This window comes from Etheostoma cragini, chromosome 12, assembly GCF_013103735.1.
Source record: "Etheostoma cragini isolate CJK2018 chromosome 12, CSU_Ecrag_1.0, whole genome shotgun sequence".
NCBI classification, from domain to species: domain Eukaryota; kingdom Metazoa; phylum Chordata; class Actinopteri; order Perciformes; family Percidae; genus Etheostoma; species Etheostoma cragini.
This window is the reverse complement of record NC_048418.1, coordinates 7,105,501-7,119,268: the sequence shown is the minus strand read 5'-3', so window position 1 is coordinate 7,119,268 and position 13,768 is coordinate 7,105,501. Positions and strand designations below refer to the sequence as shown.

Genomic DNA, 13,768 nt, shown 5'->3' with positions numbered 1-13,768 from the left:
GTTATTTAATTTCCTATCCTGGCCTGGGACACACATTTATACGCTTCGATAAAGTCCAACGTCAGTTGCGGAGGGAACTGAGCAGCAGTCCCACCCACTGCAGCTTTCAGCAACTTGAGAGTGAAAAAAATGTTACAAAGTTTATACAAAATGACAAACAGCAACAAAAGCCGCAACATGAAATCTGCACTCCCGCAGCTACTGTTTATTGGGAAATAGCATTGTGGACACTGAATTTGATGTGTTTACTGTTTATCAGACCCCAGAAGAGACAAGAAGCTAACATAAGCGAACGCTGCGGTCCTTCTGCCTCCCAGCTGCAGGAGACGCTGCAGCTAAAGCCGTTTTCCATGTTAGTGGTGGTGCACACCACTCAAAACCAACATGAAAACATGGCTAGTAATGTTTGCTCAGCGTTTTGTTTTGTTGTTAAACTGTCTGTAAAATGAGCAAAACGTTAAATGACCGGTTTCTGACCGTAGTGGTCATAGTGACTGAAAGTGTGATGAGATGCTAAAAAGAAAAACTACACACTTTTTTAGGTAACAGTAATTTTTGACGTTCAACAACAATTTTGGATGTTGAATTGGCATGAATTGTTGCAATTGCGACATCTTGAATCCCTTGAGGGACTAACATAAATATCACATTTAATAATAATTCCTTCAGTTGCAATGAATAAATGAATTCAGTTTAAATGAGCCCATGGTATTATAGTGCATCACTAATCTTTATTCACAGCAAAAAGGTATACATTTCAGAACCAGCTCATCAGCTAGTTCAGATAAAGCAAAAGTATTTCATCAAAACTCATCAACTGACATATTCCCTATGTTTCAGTAATAACAAGTCCATGACCAAGCAGAGCAAAATCTTCTTGTGACCCTTAGCATGTTTTGCAGTCATATTGGTATACTTTTAAGTCATATACAACTTTCTGTGCGGGCTAAGGCTATAAAAGACACTAGCAAAATAAAACCACAATTAAATGTTTTAGGAATGTGTCCTTCACCATATCTATCGAGGCTTTTGCTCTGTGTCCTCCACCTCTGTGATCTCCTCTACAGGCACAGCTGATGGGGCAGGGTGGAAGAGCTGGAAACAACACACACACAAAGTTTGTGGTTGGGTAAGTGGTAAAGTGTGTGTGTGTGTGTGTGTTTGTGTGTGTGTTTGTGCGCGCGCGCGCACGCGCAGTGTGTGTACTTACATTGAATGTGTCATTTTTTTCCAGGAAATATTTGTACTTTGGCGGGGGGCAAGGAATCTGGGGAAACAGAACCTTAGATATCCTGGAACACACACACACACACACACACACACACACACACACACACACACACACACACACAGAATGAGCCCTGATATGTATTTAGTTTTAAAACGAATAGTTGATCCAAATAAGTGTGTCTGAGTGTGTGTGTGTGTGTGTGTGTGTGTGTGTGTGTGTGTGGGTCACGCAGGAGTCAATAGGTTAGTCAACTTAGAGACACTACAGTACCTCTGATAGCGCACCAGCAGCAGCGCAGCCAGGAGGATCATGGGTATTCCAAGTGAAATTGAGATGATCACCCCAGTGTTGAGTTTGTAACTTAACGCTGTTGACTGTTTTACCGCTACAAACAGACACACACACACACGCACACGCACACAAAAATACAGACTGAAAATGTATCATAGTGTGCAGGTGGATGGAGATGATTAAAAGTCACCAGCCTTTGGTAAAACCACTTTTCCAGATGACATAAAAACAGTACTCACTGATGGCGTGACTCCAGTCACTCCACTCAGTAGATTCTCGGCATACGTTCCTCGTTTTTGTTCTAATCCTCACGCTGTAGGTGCTGGTAGGATCTAGATTGGGTTCTGTATGTGTCAGCGTCTCCATTAGGTTTTTGGGTCTTTCCTGTTTTTAAAAGATTCACCAGGAAACACTCAGCAGGTTCACTTCATTTGGATTATTCTTGTTTATGTGCACCGGGACATAATGCACTAAATGGTAGCCTATATCTCATTTGTACAAACTGTCCATACTGTACCTGGTCACCCATGTCTAGCTGGTATTCAAAGCAAATGGGTTCAAGGTGTACACGAGTGTGGGGCTTACTCCATGTTACTAACAGGTTTCCATTTACGAATGATGCAGAGATGTTTCGGGGTGGAGGCGGGACCTCTGTGGCACACACAACCACACAATCAGTAAAATCATTGATAAAAGATTAAATTCAGATGGTCTGCTGTTGATTCTGTACAACATCCAGTGTAAACCTAACATGGACATTCAGCTTAACAAATGAATATGTATCTAGCTATAGGTGGCATGTGCCCAATTAACCAACAAAGTGCCAGTCAGCCTACCATCAGTCTACTGATAGGCTTGATAAACTACACATTAATGATAGAAACAAGCATCTAATGATGGGGAAATGGGCACAGTTTAGTCACCTGAAAGCTAAAAAAAGAGCAAAAAAACAAACATTTATATGAAATTTACTGGAAATCGGTTGGGGAGGGGGCTAGATTGTGAGAACAAGGTTGTAATGTTATAGAAATAAAATTTGAAATAGTATTTAAAACATTCATGGGCCCCAACATTTATTTGTAAAGTCAAGATTTGTTCCCCTGGCAACACTAAGACTTCTGTGATGGGCCTCTCTGGACTTTAAGACATTAGAAAGTTAATTTAAGTTGGAAGGAAATCTAGTTTGTTTTTCAGTCATCAAACACACTAAACAAAATACACAGATAATATGCATTATTTTTAGCTATAGTGGCAGCTTTATGGATGGCATTACCGCTCTTTGGTCCAGACTGAAATATCTCAACAACTATTAAATGGCTTGCGAGAGAATTTTGTACAGGCTGACATTCATGGTGTTCAGAGCAGAAATCCTAAAACTTTGCTTATCCTAGACCTAGTAGTAGGTACTAGTCTTTTAGCGCCACCAGCATGTCGGAGTTTTCACTTATTTAGTAAAATATCTCAACATCTACTTAAAGGATTTAATCCAGACAGTCATGCTTAGCAGATAGCGCCACCATGAGGTTCACATTTGTGGTTCTGAGTGATGGGATTCTTTCTACTGTTAAAGAGTGAATTGGATAGAATCGATAAAAAAGGGCTACCTAGTGCAACAGTGGATGCCGTTGAATGCTTATCTGTAGTATTATCATTGGCAAATATTCAACTCAATGACAGTGTTTGATTTTGAGTATTACCTAGCATGCCGATGTCGAAAGGGTAGGTGTAGATCGTCCACTTGTCGAGCATGGTTATGTTAAAACGGAGAAATACATTCAACTCCTCATACACGTGCAGAATTGAAGACACTGATCCGACTCTCTCCACAGACAAAAGGTTCAGAGAGTGACCTGCTTCATGATAATCACACACACTAGGTGAATAGACAGAGAAATTGATACTCAGTCAAAATAATTCATACATTTGGATTGTAAATATGCATTCACGTTTATCAAATCTTTGCTTTGTGAGTAATGTGTTATTTTAAAAAAAATGCAATAATGTAAAATAAAATGATAACCTGATATATACAAAGAGCTGAGTTTCCTTCTGTAAAGTGGGAAAGGACCAGGAGCAGTTGAGTACGTTTGTTGGGTAAAGGAGGCAGCCAAAGTTGTCATCCACCTCAGCCTCCTCTACATTAAATCCTTGCTCTGGGGGACTGTGTAAATAGTGCTGAAACCATTCCATAAACATTAAGAACCTAATATAAAAACCAAACTATACATCTGTATTATCTGTGGCTTTTGGAAGTTAAAGTTAAAAGGTGATTCTTACATCACCAGCGATATATTCAGTGTCACAGACATCCGGATTGTTGGCCTCTGTCTCTGTTAAAAGAGGATATATGTCTAGAGTTATAGCAGGAGGGAAAACACAAATGTAAAAGCCATGGATCTTTAAGTTCTAACTTTGACAATGCACACACACACACACACAGCAAGCATCCATCTTTGCACATTCTTTTCTGTGGTACACCATGCATCAACATCTTGTGGTATTCTTAATCAGGGTAGGGGCTGAATAAAAGTAAAGCGGTAACTTCGACACCACCCTGATAAAAGCAAGAGAGACAAAAATATTTGATAAGTCATACATGGTGTACAAAAGGAAACTTAACTTTAATATCCATGGATCATCATTCATTGAGTTGTGTGTGTGTGTGTGTGTAAGTGTGTGTGTGAAAGTTACCCACCATTTTGTGAGGCACACAAAACCAGCAAACTGGACCAAAGTATTGAATGGACAGGAAAAAACCTCATAGCCAATCTAAGGGTTTTACACACACACACACACACACACACACACACACACACACACACACACACAAACACACACACACACACAAACACACACACACACACACACACACACACACACACACACACAAACACACGCAGTTCATACCGAAGCTGTCATTATTTCCTGGCTGTTCAAACTTCCCCTTTTTAAATGATACAGTAAATGATTTAGTGACTGACATCTTGATGGGCATATAATCAAATACAAACAAATTAGTCCTAATTCTCCTCTCGATTAAGCTTAATTGGGAGTTTACAAACTTATAGTATGTACACATTTCCACTACTTACAAAAGAATTTTCCACACAAAAAAGAACAAAAGTAAAAAGGTATTGGTGCTTTGGTTTGTAATCCCACTCAGCTATACTATACCACTGTCCCTTAAAATAAACAAATAAACCCATTAATAGCTTTTCTAAGTACAAGTTTACAGCTTTACAAAATCTAGGATTACTAAAAAGCCGTTACCTCCTGCTGTCCGTCAACTTGGTCGCTGACTGTCGGTGTCGGACTGAAGTTCCATGACACATTTCTGTGGAAAGAAGAAGCCTGACGTCACATACTGTACAAAGCTTCAGGAAACAAGGGGTTTCTTCCTGTTTCTTTATTCATTGTTTTCTCAAACATAAACCACACAATTTTCCGATTTTCTGGTTACATCTAAAGCAATTTGTTACTGGTACATACACTAAAAACTAAGTAAAAAGACTCAGTCAATTTTACTTTTTAATAAATTATTAATAAAATTGGTTACTTACAGAATCAGTAACCTTTTTTATAAATATCTGTGACTCTCAAATAATTACAGAATCCCTAATGTTTTAAATATATCAGTATTTTTTGAAAATGTTACAAACAATAATTAAATAGAGAATTTTCTAAAATCATCTATACACATCTGTTGAACTGGACACTTATCGACTGTTATGAATGACTTTCATTCCGCTATAGGCTACTTGTACCGTAATTTAAAATCAAAATTTGTTTAGATATTTCTCTGTAGGATGGTTAAAGGTTCCAAACATCTTGTCATCCCTTGACAACACATGACCACTACCAGCTCTGGGTTGCTACTACATGGCAAATTAATTTCTTTTGCTGAAGATGCACATTGCATTAATTGATGACTTGATATTTTTCGATGTTATAGTCGGTGCGAATGCTAGACATAACTATAGGTGTAAACCACAAACACAATTGTGCAAAAACACCAGTTCCCTGACCGGGAATCGAACCCGGGCCGCGGCGGTGAGAGCGCCGAATCCTAACCACTAGACCACCAGGGAAAGTTGCAATAAGATCAGCAAGAATCACATTTTTACAAGCTGACTTGACGTATCTCTTAACTCTTTATTTTGTCAAACCAACTACTATTCCTCAATTCTTATGCACTTTCTCTTTAAAACCAAGATCACTTCCAATAAAGCATAAACTTTACCTTTGCGTTGCATTTTAGTAGCCTCCACTTCTTCGCCTCACTGACCTGTTTTCCCCTCACCACTCGGCAACAATAGGTGGTGGGCAAGCACCACAGTGGTCTGAATTGGTCGCTGCATTATATTCCTACTTAATCAATTGATTGCTTGCATTGGGCACATTAGCCTTGAGCAGATGAATGAAGAATTAACTAACCTGTTACTGCAAATACGTTGTGCACAGACGTCAGCTTTGTTCAAGTAAGTAAGTAAGTAAGTAAGTAAGTAGAAAGTACATTCACAGATTCGAACTTCCGGGATCAACCTCCGAGTTTTGAAAACGAAAGTAGGCTATCCCTGCTACTGTTACGGCCCACGAGGACAGAAAATTCCCAGGGAAAGTAACAATTGGGAGGAAAACTACAAAATCAAATATTTATGTAATTAACGTATTGTTGCGGTTATTACAGTTTCAAGGTAAGGTTAGCTGGCGGTTCTTTGCATGCCTTTATCGTAGAAAAGCATTTAAAGTTAACTAAATTCTGACTAAAGTCAGTCTGTAGGCAACATGATAACATTTAAAACACAAGTTTACATTCTAGCTAGTAACGCTAGCCTACCTAACTACATTTTAAAACGGCGCTGAAATTTGCTTCCGATCCGGCAGTTAAGAGGAAATTTAAGGGAAACTTGTAGATCACGTTAGAAAAGGTCTAGATCCATATTCCAGATATGAAAATGCAATAAAGCGATGTTCCTTCCTTTTTTGCTGCTGTTTTGTAAATGATTAGAAATCTCCTTTAATCTGCACTCACGAGTAGTAGGCTATAACGTAACGTTACAACATAATTGTCAGTGGTATAACTGGTGTACTTTACTATAGGCTCCTTGTTCTTTCTGTCTCTATTTCTCTTGGTCAGATTCAACATGTCAGCCACAGACATGGTGAGACGTAATAAGACAGCCATTCAGACCACTTTGTGTGGAGACTACAGGCTAATCCTCAACAAAGTTCATGAAAATGAACTGATAACTAAGCGGGAGTACAACAACCTTAAAAGCATAAACAAAGAAGATGTAGAGGGCCACGTCATTGAGCTTGTGGATAAGATCATGAACAAAGGAGAGAACACCTGCAAAGCCTTCCTGGACCTCCTGCAAACCGATGAGGGCATTAAAACGACTTACCCTGAGCTGAAGAACATACAATTGAATAAAACCTCCCTTGAACTTACGCCTGTTCAAGAGGGTTCACTTGACAACAGAGGTATTAACATATTTATATACAGTTTTGGTAAAGATAAGACTTGTGCCAGCGTTGTGTGTTTCACATAAAGTTGACGGCTTAAGGGTTTATTTTCAGAAGTGTAAATCTGTTTCCCTCTGATTTCCTCAGATGTTCAGCCACAAGAGAGCAAGAGGCGAAAGGAGGTGAGTTTTTTTTTAACCTAATATGGAAATAGCACACTTTATGTTACAAAGCTTGAGTCAGTGTTTTTAGTTAGGCTTCGTTTAAGAGACACATGTTAATGATCCTATTTTAAAGTGCCTATATTATGAAAAAAAAACCTTTTTCTGGGAGTTGGGGTGTTATTTTGTGTCTCTGGTGCTTCCACACAAACTTGGAAAAAACTATCCATGCTGTTTTGAGTGAGATATGGCTTTCTGAATGTCCTCTGCCTTCATTCTCCGGGTGAGTTGTTCAAAATCAGGTGGCTAAAAGTAGCACATGCAAGCGCTAGCATGCCAGTTTGTTCTCAATGGCAAAACACTGCTACAACACACTAGTACACCATAATCTACAAAAGAACTACTCACATGTCCCTGTTCTGCAGGTATTCCACAAGTACACAGTGGTTGTTAAACCATCTAAACCTATTCTGGCACAACCTCAAAATACAATTATGAACCTGAAAATGAGCATAATATGGGCACTTAAACATATAGAATCTAAGCTTTGTAATATTATCATAGCCTACTTCATAATGTTTAAACTAGTAAAAGTAAAAGTCTTAAAGCATAAAATATTGAAATGGAAAAAATATCCCCTCCAGGTTAGTTTCTTAGTTATGTGTTTGTGTCAAACTGTTTCCATTGTTTTCAGGAAGAGCAGTATGAGCTGAACAGCCAGCCTACCGGCCTCTGTGTGATCATAAACAATGAGAATTTCCCGGAAGGAGCAAGAAATGGAACAGACAAAGATGCTCGTATGTCACAAAGTAGATGGATTCACAATTTTTAAATATTCCTCTGTCAGTTGGTGGTTGAAAATTAAATAGTTTTTTTTTTAATTATTAAATCCCCTGCAGAAAGTTTGGCAGAGGTGTTCAGCTGGCTGGGGTTCAGAGTGCTGATGTGTAAAGACCAAACCAAGAACCAGATGGACCGCGCACTGAAATGCTTTGCTTCTCAGAGCAACCTCGCTGAGCTGCAGGGCTTCAATGTGACCGAGTGGTCTGGCAGCAGTTTCACTGATCTTCAAGAGGATCCTAAGCATGGCGATGCCTTCATCTGCTGTATTCTGAGTCATGGCATGAATGGTGAAGTCCTGGGGATTGATGAGCAGCCCCTCTCCATCAAACAAATAACAAGAACTTTCAAGGCATCTGACCAGTCAACCCTCACCGGCAAGCCCAAAGTGTTCCTGATCCAGGCCTGCCAGGGATTGCAGATACAGCATGGAGTGTTAGAAAAAGATCTGCTGACTGATGATGATTCTCACTCTCCATTCATCCCTGAGGAAGCTGATGTTCTGGTTGCCATTGCCACTGTTGAAGATCATAAAGCATTCAGACATAAAATAAATGGGAGCTGGTTCATCCAATCCGTGTGTCAGCAGCTAAAGGAGGGCTGTCCGAGGTAAATGTGAAACTCAAAATGAAATAGATAGTTAATCCTGTGGTAGGTCTGACTATATAATCGTTAGCACGTAGTTAATGCTGTACACCTGTCTTGATCATAATATGCCCTGATAGGAGTAGTAATATGTTTTCGTACACTGTATATTGTTTTAGGAGTGAAGACATTACCACCATCCTGCACCGCGTGAACAATGAAGTAGCCCAGAAAGAGGGCTGCACACTGCAGCCTGGTGAAAAAAAGCAGATGCCTGAAGTGAGGTTCACCTTAAGGAAGAGACTTGTTTTGTCTCCACATCACAAATGAAGCTTAATCACCAAAAGAATCATGCATATACATGTATTTTATGTCTAAATTCGGGTTTATAATTATCTCAAGGTAAGGGTTTTCTTAAAAATAAAAAAATACAATTTTTTATTCTCACAGATTTGTGTCACAAAATAAACTTGTTGATCATCACTGGTGGGTTGAGGTTTTAATGAGGGGGGAACTTTTTACAAACAGAAACCTTAAAGAATACTGGTTACATTTACATATCTAACAAAATAAGTTGCTAATTGAAAAAGCATTATAAATTATTGCCTCCTAGATTTATCAATGCATATTCAATATGAAAGTATTCCTAAAGCAATATTTGTTAATAATTTATTTTTGAGCAACCTTTATAGCAAGGAACATTTTCAAAATAGATGCCAAACAGATATCAACCAGTAATAAAGAAATAGATATTTATCTTCTTTCTTTTTTTTAAGAATCACTGTCTATTTACATTATTTTAAGGCATTTATTTTTATTTTTATAGCTAAAACATATAGAGGGTTTTAAAACGAATTCAACCAAAACACATTATTGTCACGTAACAATTCAACTGCAGCTATGAGTTGCGCATGCTCAGATTTAACAGCATAATTTGTCATACTGAAAATCCATGAAATAATAAACTTTTCTCATTACTTACTATAACATAAAATGGAAATCTTTTTGATAGAAGTATGATGTAACACCGTGAAATAGAATAGAATAAAACAAAAACAGAAGCTTATAACATTTCGCTATTTACTGTCCCCATTTTCTCTCCTCCGTTCGCGCCACCGTCCCAAAACTTCTTGCAGCTTACCAAAAAAAAACTCGTTCGTACTGAATATACCAAAGGGCAAATACAACTCACTTTAACTCATAAAGAACCCGAAATTCAGTGAACAATGTTTTATAATACGTAGAACTGAAACCACCCAGCAATCGCACAGATAGCTTTTATTAACTTCCGGTGTTGTCATGGCAACATGACATGGCGTCAGCTACACTTAATACATCCTTTCTGCATATAGAAGCAGAGACGGTATAGAGGAAATTTGACAGAAGTAAATTTAAAAGGCTGCTTGCCATTAAACCTCCAAACCTATTTCTGACAACAAAAGTTTGTCTCATAAAGCTGTTCCAACCAAGTTGATACTTATTTTACTACCTTGAGTATCTGCTAATGATGGAGGCCCCGCTGGAAACCCCGCTGGAAGACGAGACTCCAGCTGGAGCCTTAGCGGACATTGAGAGACTACTAGACCAGGGAGAGAAGTTGAAATCCTCTGACGAAGCTATCACGTTCATGTCCAGCATCGGTGAGTGTTCAGTGTACTTTGTTGGCTATCCGAGAGGGTCAGAAAGAAACTGGGTTTGCTACGCGTACGACTTAGCATCACCTGGTTAAGGCACATGTTGAGTCCTCAGACGAATAACGTTAAATGAAAATTGGATCGATTAGGGCCTACCTAACGTCATCCAAAAATATAAAACAAGCTCTGGACATATTTTAAACTGTCCATTTGTGGCTCATGTTCAAACATGAATATGTCCCACTTCCCTCAGAGCCTGCAGAGCTGCTCAAGTGTGTGTTTCCAGACTCACTAGTGACTCTGTCAGAGGGGGGCCGAGTCCTGGGGCAGTTCAGTGTGACAGTGGAGTTTGCCCGTAGAGTCCAGCAGCCCTGTATGCTGTTGCATGCTCAGAGCCAGGGTGCTATTGATGACTCCCCCTGTGGAACTACAGTGACAGGTGAGGACAGGCAGGGGCTGCAAAGACAGGTTGACCTTCAATGTTTTTCACAGATGTGTGAGCATACCTTGTCTTCATGTCCTTTATCCTGCCTACGTTGTCCATTTAAGCCTACATAACCACGGACCTGGAGGTGCTGGAAGAAGATTACCATGAGTATGTCAAGGTGGGTCATTGCGAACTTCCCATACTGTCTCATTTTAACAAATGCAAGTGTGGCACCTGCTTGCCTTTAATTCTTTTGCCGTATCTGTCTGTTTTTATTTTGTATCCCCTGTCTTTCATCACATTAAATCATATTTTCAGCTGAAGGGTCACAGTTTGGACAAGAGGTGTCACATTGTGCAGCATAACGGGCGGATGGTGATCAATAAAGTTACCACTGTAGGAGAGGTGAGATAAGACACTAAATAGTTGCCATCAACTGTCCTTAGCCCTGATAAAACAACATTAGGGTTCAATCATCCCAGGGCCCTTTAAACATTTATATGTGAAATAAATGGTAATAAAATGACCATCACCATGGTAAAAAATCAAAAATCTGAAACAGCAAGCAAAGTTAATCTAGAGCTGAAAGTCTTTCTAATAACCACTCAAAACGGTTTTATATAAACGTGTACCAATGGAGATGTCAACAAACCTGTTGTTTTTGTGTGGGTACAGGAGACGGCGAAGGAGACCATTTCCTATCCCATGTCTGTCCTAAGAGGGCTGGTTACAGAAGGGTCCAACTTTCTGCTGATGCGCCTGATCGCTCTTAGAAAGAAGGCGCCAGAACACATGACCTTCCTCTCCTTCGACCAAGGATTACACATCATCCACACCACTTTTGTAAGTAATTATGCCAGTGAGACCTTTTGGTCATTCTCTGTGTTGTTTAAATAGTGAACTTTGACTGAAATCAGTTTCTCTGTGGTCAGAGTGAGCTGGGTCTGAAACAGCTGGAAGTTGGGGATAAGACCATGGAGGTATTTGGGCTGGAGAGGATTGTACACTCTGTGGAGGACAGCCCTACTACTTGGCAGTGCTACTTCCTGGCTGATGGGTAAGCTCAATGGCTGGACAGTACGTCTACGAGTTCCTAAACTTATTGGACGGTCTCTCACTGCCCCCTGCTGTGGCGGCTGTGGCTCAGTGGTTGCCTCCCAATTGGAAGGTTGGTGGTTCAATCCTGGCCCTGCCATGTCGAAGTGTCCTTGGGCAAGACAATTGGAGTGTAAATGTGTCTGAGTGTTTATCTGCTGATCAGGTGACACCTTGGCTGGCAGCCTCGGCCACAGTGTGTGAATGGTTCCTGTTCTATGTAACAGAGCTTTGAGTAGTTGTTAAGACTAGAAAAGCTCAATATAAATACAGTCCATTTACCGCTGTGGCTCAAACATAATGTATGCATACACTGCTACAATTCTTTTACTGTTTGCCACTCCTAAAAGGACTTTACCTGTGTTTAGGACAGCATGATTACAATAATCAAATTTAATGTTTGTGTGGTTTGCATGTAGTCTGGGAAACCAGACACATAGAAATCCTATTTGTGATCTGGCTACCAGAGATTCAAAGATTCAAGATTAAAAATCCTTTATTAATCCCACAATAGGGAAATTCACACTGTTGCAGCAGCAAGCGATAACAGGAAAAATACAAGACACAGATAAACAAAAAAAACAATAAATAAAGATAAGTAAAAAGAAAGAATAAATAGTCAATTTGTAATATTTGTTTACAGTATTATCCATTTTTTATCTATTTTATTTGTTTATCGGTCCTGGTGTGTGTGTGTTTTGTCCACGTGGTCTACAGGGAGCAGTGGACCACATGAATATACAAGGCTAAGTGTAAACAAAATTGCATAAACTTGTGAGTGGATTTTGTCTGGAAATGAGACCCATGATAGACAAATGTAAATGAGTGGGCATATATGACTTAAATGCTCTGTAAATCACTTTGATAAAAAAAATGTCACAATATGACTTGATAAATGATTTTTGAGCAATGTGTGTTCTGTGATCAGGCACTTGGCCAGCAGAGTGCAGGTGGGATCACCAATCACTACAAGGCTTCAGCAGCTGCCATCTCAGCTAGAAAAAGGTAACGAAGCTCACACATAAATACGGTTCCTCCAATAAAACAGAGTCAGTTATGTTGTTGGTGTGTGTGTGTGTGTGTGTGTGTGTGTGTGTGTGTGTGTGTGTGTGTGTGTGTGTGACAGTAGGTTTTGAGAAGATCCCTCTGGTTTGGGAAGAAGACATGCAGATGCACTCAGAGTTTTTGGACAGAAAGGTAACCAATAATGTTCTCATATGATTAAGACATGTATTGACTGTACCTGACTGACTGTACCTGAATAACATAGTTTCCTCCCATCTTATCATATATATGCATGTATATATTTATATACCTATGTATGTATGTATGTATGTATGTATGTATATATATATATATATATATAAACCACATACATACATACATACATACGTACACACATACATAAGTATATGTATGTATGTATATAATGGTAAGATACACCATTATGTTGCTCTACAAATCCTTTGAACAGAGAAGGATATGGATGTGTGTTTATGTCTCGTTGGGACAGGAGGAGCTGAAGGCGGACCATGCCTCGTACCTGAGACAACATCCAGATATCCGTGCCCTCATATCCGACTTCCTGCAGTTTCTGCTGTTGAGGAAACCAGATGACGTCTTCGTGGCTGCTAGGGAGTACTTCCTCCCTTTTGCTTCCCGTCGTCCTCCAGAACCAAGCCTAAAAGTCCCCTCACTCTAAAAGACCTCAGGGCTCACATGCTAAAAGCAGCCTTTTTTTATAGCCTTCTGTTTTTAAACTTTAGATTAAATCTTAAAATTGCATTTAGTCATGCTCTTGTCTTTTTTTCCTGAGTGACAGATGACTAGTGGCACAAAAGGAAATGTGGTGGAGAGTAACAATAGCTTTCAAACCTAAGACTTCATCTGAGCTGTGTGATCTTGTTAAAAAAAAAACTTTAGGGATCTGAATAAAGTGGTTTGTTTCAAACAATGATTGTGGTTTCGTTTTGGTACTTTGTCAATCAAAACAGTTATGGCAAGGTAAGTTTGTCATCCCTCCGTGAATTTCGGAAAG

General features: G+C 39.4%; 3 protein-coding genes and 1 non-coding gene across 5 annotated transcripts; 2 read left to right on the top strand and 2 right to left on the bottom strand.

Annotated features, from left to right (window-relative positions):
• Positions 1–714: 714 nt before the first annotated feature.
• Positions 715–10,533, bottom strand: LOC117954808 (granulocyte-macrophage colony-stimulating factor receptor subunit alpha-like). The gene is made up of 11 exons (XM_034888817.1): positions 10,417–10,533; positions 4,793–4,856; positions 4,218–4,291; positions 3,800–3,852; positions 3,543–3,697; positions 3,220–3,395; positions 2,040–2,173; positions 1,762–1,906; positions 1,502–1,616; positions 1,211–1,292; positions 715–1,095 (listed from the first exon to the last, which is right to left on the bottom strand). The coding sequence occupies exons 2-11, from the start codon at positions 4,852–4,854 to the stop codon at positions 1,018–1,020; spliced, it is 1,074 nt and encodes a 357-aa protein (XP_034744708.1). The 5' UTR covers positions 4,855–4,856; positions 10,417–10,533; the 3' UTR covers positions 715–1,017.
• Positions 5,539–5,610, bottom strand: trnae-cuc. Its single transcript has one exon. It is a non-coding gene; the product is annotated as a tRNA-Glu (tRNA).
• On the top strand, positions 5,843–8,920 carry LOC117954806 (caspase-8-like). The gene is made up of 6 exons (XM_034888814.1): positions 5,843–6,000; positions 6,660–7,006; positions 7,136–7,170; positions 7,844–7,946; positions 8,049–8,598; positions 8,754–8,920. The coding sequence occupies exons 1-6, from the start codon at positions 5,936–5,938 to the stop codon at positions 8,902–8,904; spliced, it is 1,251 nt and encodes a 416-aa protein (XP_034744705.1). The 5' UTR covers positions 5,843–5,935; the 3' UTR covers positions 8,905–8,920.
• On the top strand, positions 9,689–13,663 carry catip (ciliogenesis associated TTC17 interacting protein). Of its 2 annotated transcripts, none has more exons than XM_034888819.1 (9): positions 9,689–10,214; positions 10,462–10,647; positions 10,758–10,813; positions 10,954–11,040; positions 11,311–11,478; positions 11,568–11,692; positions 12,659–12,735; positions 12,860–12,927; positions 13,244–13,663. In XM_034888819.1, exons 1-9 carry the CDS (start codon positions 10,079–10,081, stop codon positions 13,430–13,432), a joined length of 1,092 nt encoding a protein of 363 aa, XP_034744710.1. In that variant the 5' UTR covers positions 9,689–10,078; the 3' UTR covers positions 13,433–13,663. The 2 variants fall into 2 exon arrangements, with proteins under 2 accessions (XP_034744710.1, XP_034744709.1); XM_034888818.1 differs by having other exon boundaries at positions 12,857–12,927; positions 13,244–13,662.
• The last annotated feature ends 105 nt before the right edge of the window (positions 13,664–13,768 follow it).

Bases quoted from the DNA above. Each gene is read 5' to 3' on its own strand.
- catip (XM_034888818.1), top strand. From the start codon at position 10,079: ATGATGGAGGCCCCGCTGGAAACCCCGCTGGAAGACGAGACTCCAGCT. The intron at 10,814-10,953 runs GTGGGTCATTGC...TCATATTTTCAG, and splicing joins ATTACCATGAGTATGTCAAG to CTGAAGGGTCACAGTTTGGA. The intron at 12,928-13,243 runs GTAACCAATAAT...TCGTTGGGACAG, and splicing joins CAGAGTTTTTGGACAGAAAG to GAGGAGCTGAAGGCGGACCA.
- LOC117954806 (XM_034888814.1), top strand. From the start codon at position 5,936: ATGAATGAAGAATTAACTAACCTGTTACTGCAAATACGTTGTGCACAG. The intron at 7,171-7,843 runs GTGAGTTTTTTT...CATTGTTTTCAG, and splicing joins AGAGCAAGAGGCGAAAGGAG to GAAGAGCAGTATGAGCTGAA. The intron at 7,947-8,048 runs GTATGTCACAAA...AATCCCCTGCAG, and splicing joins TGGAACAGACAAAGATGCTC to AAAGTTTGGCAGAGGTGTTC.
- LOC117954808 (XM_034888817.1), bottom strand. From the start codon at position 4,854: ATGTGTCATGGAACTTCAGTCCGACACCGACAGTCAGCGACCAAGTTG. The intron at 4,292-4,792 runs GTAACGGCTTTT...TAAAACCCTTAG, and splicing joins AAGTTGACGGACAGCAGGAG to ATTGGCTATGAGGTTTTTTC. The intron at 3,396-3,542 runs GTTATCATTTTA...CTATTCACCTAG, and splicing joins CAGCTCTTTGTATATATCAG to TGTGTGTGATTATCATGAAG.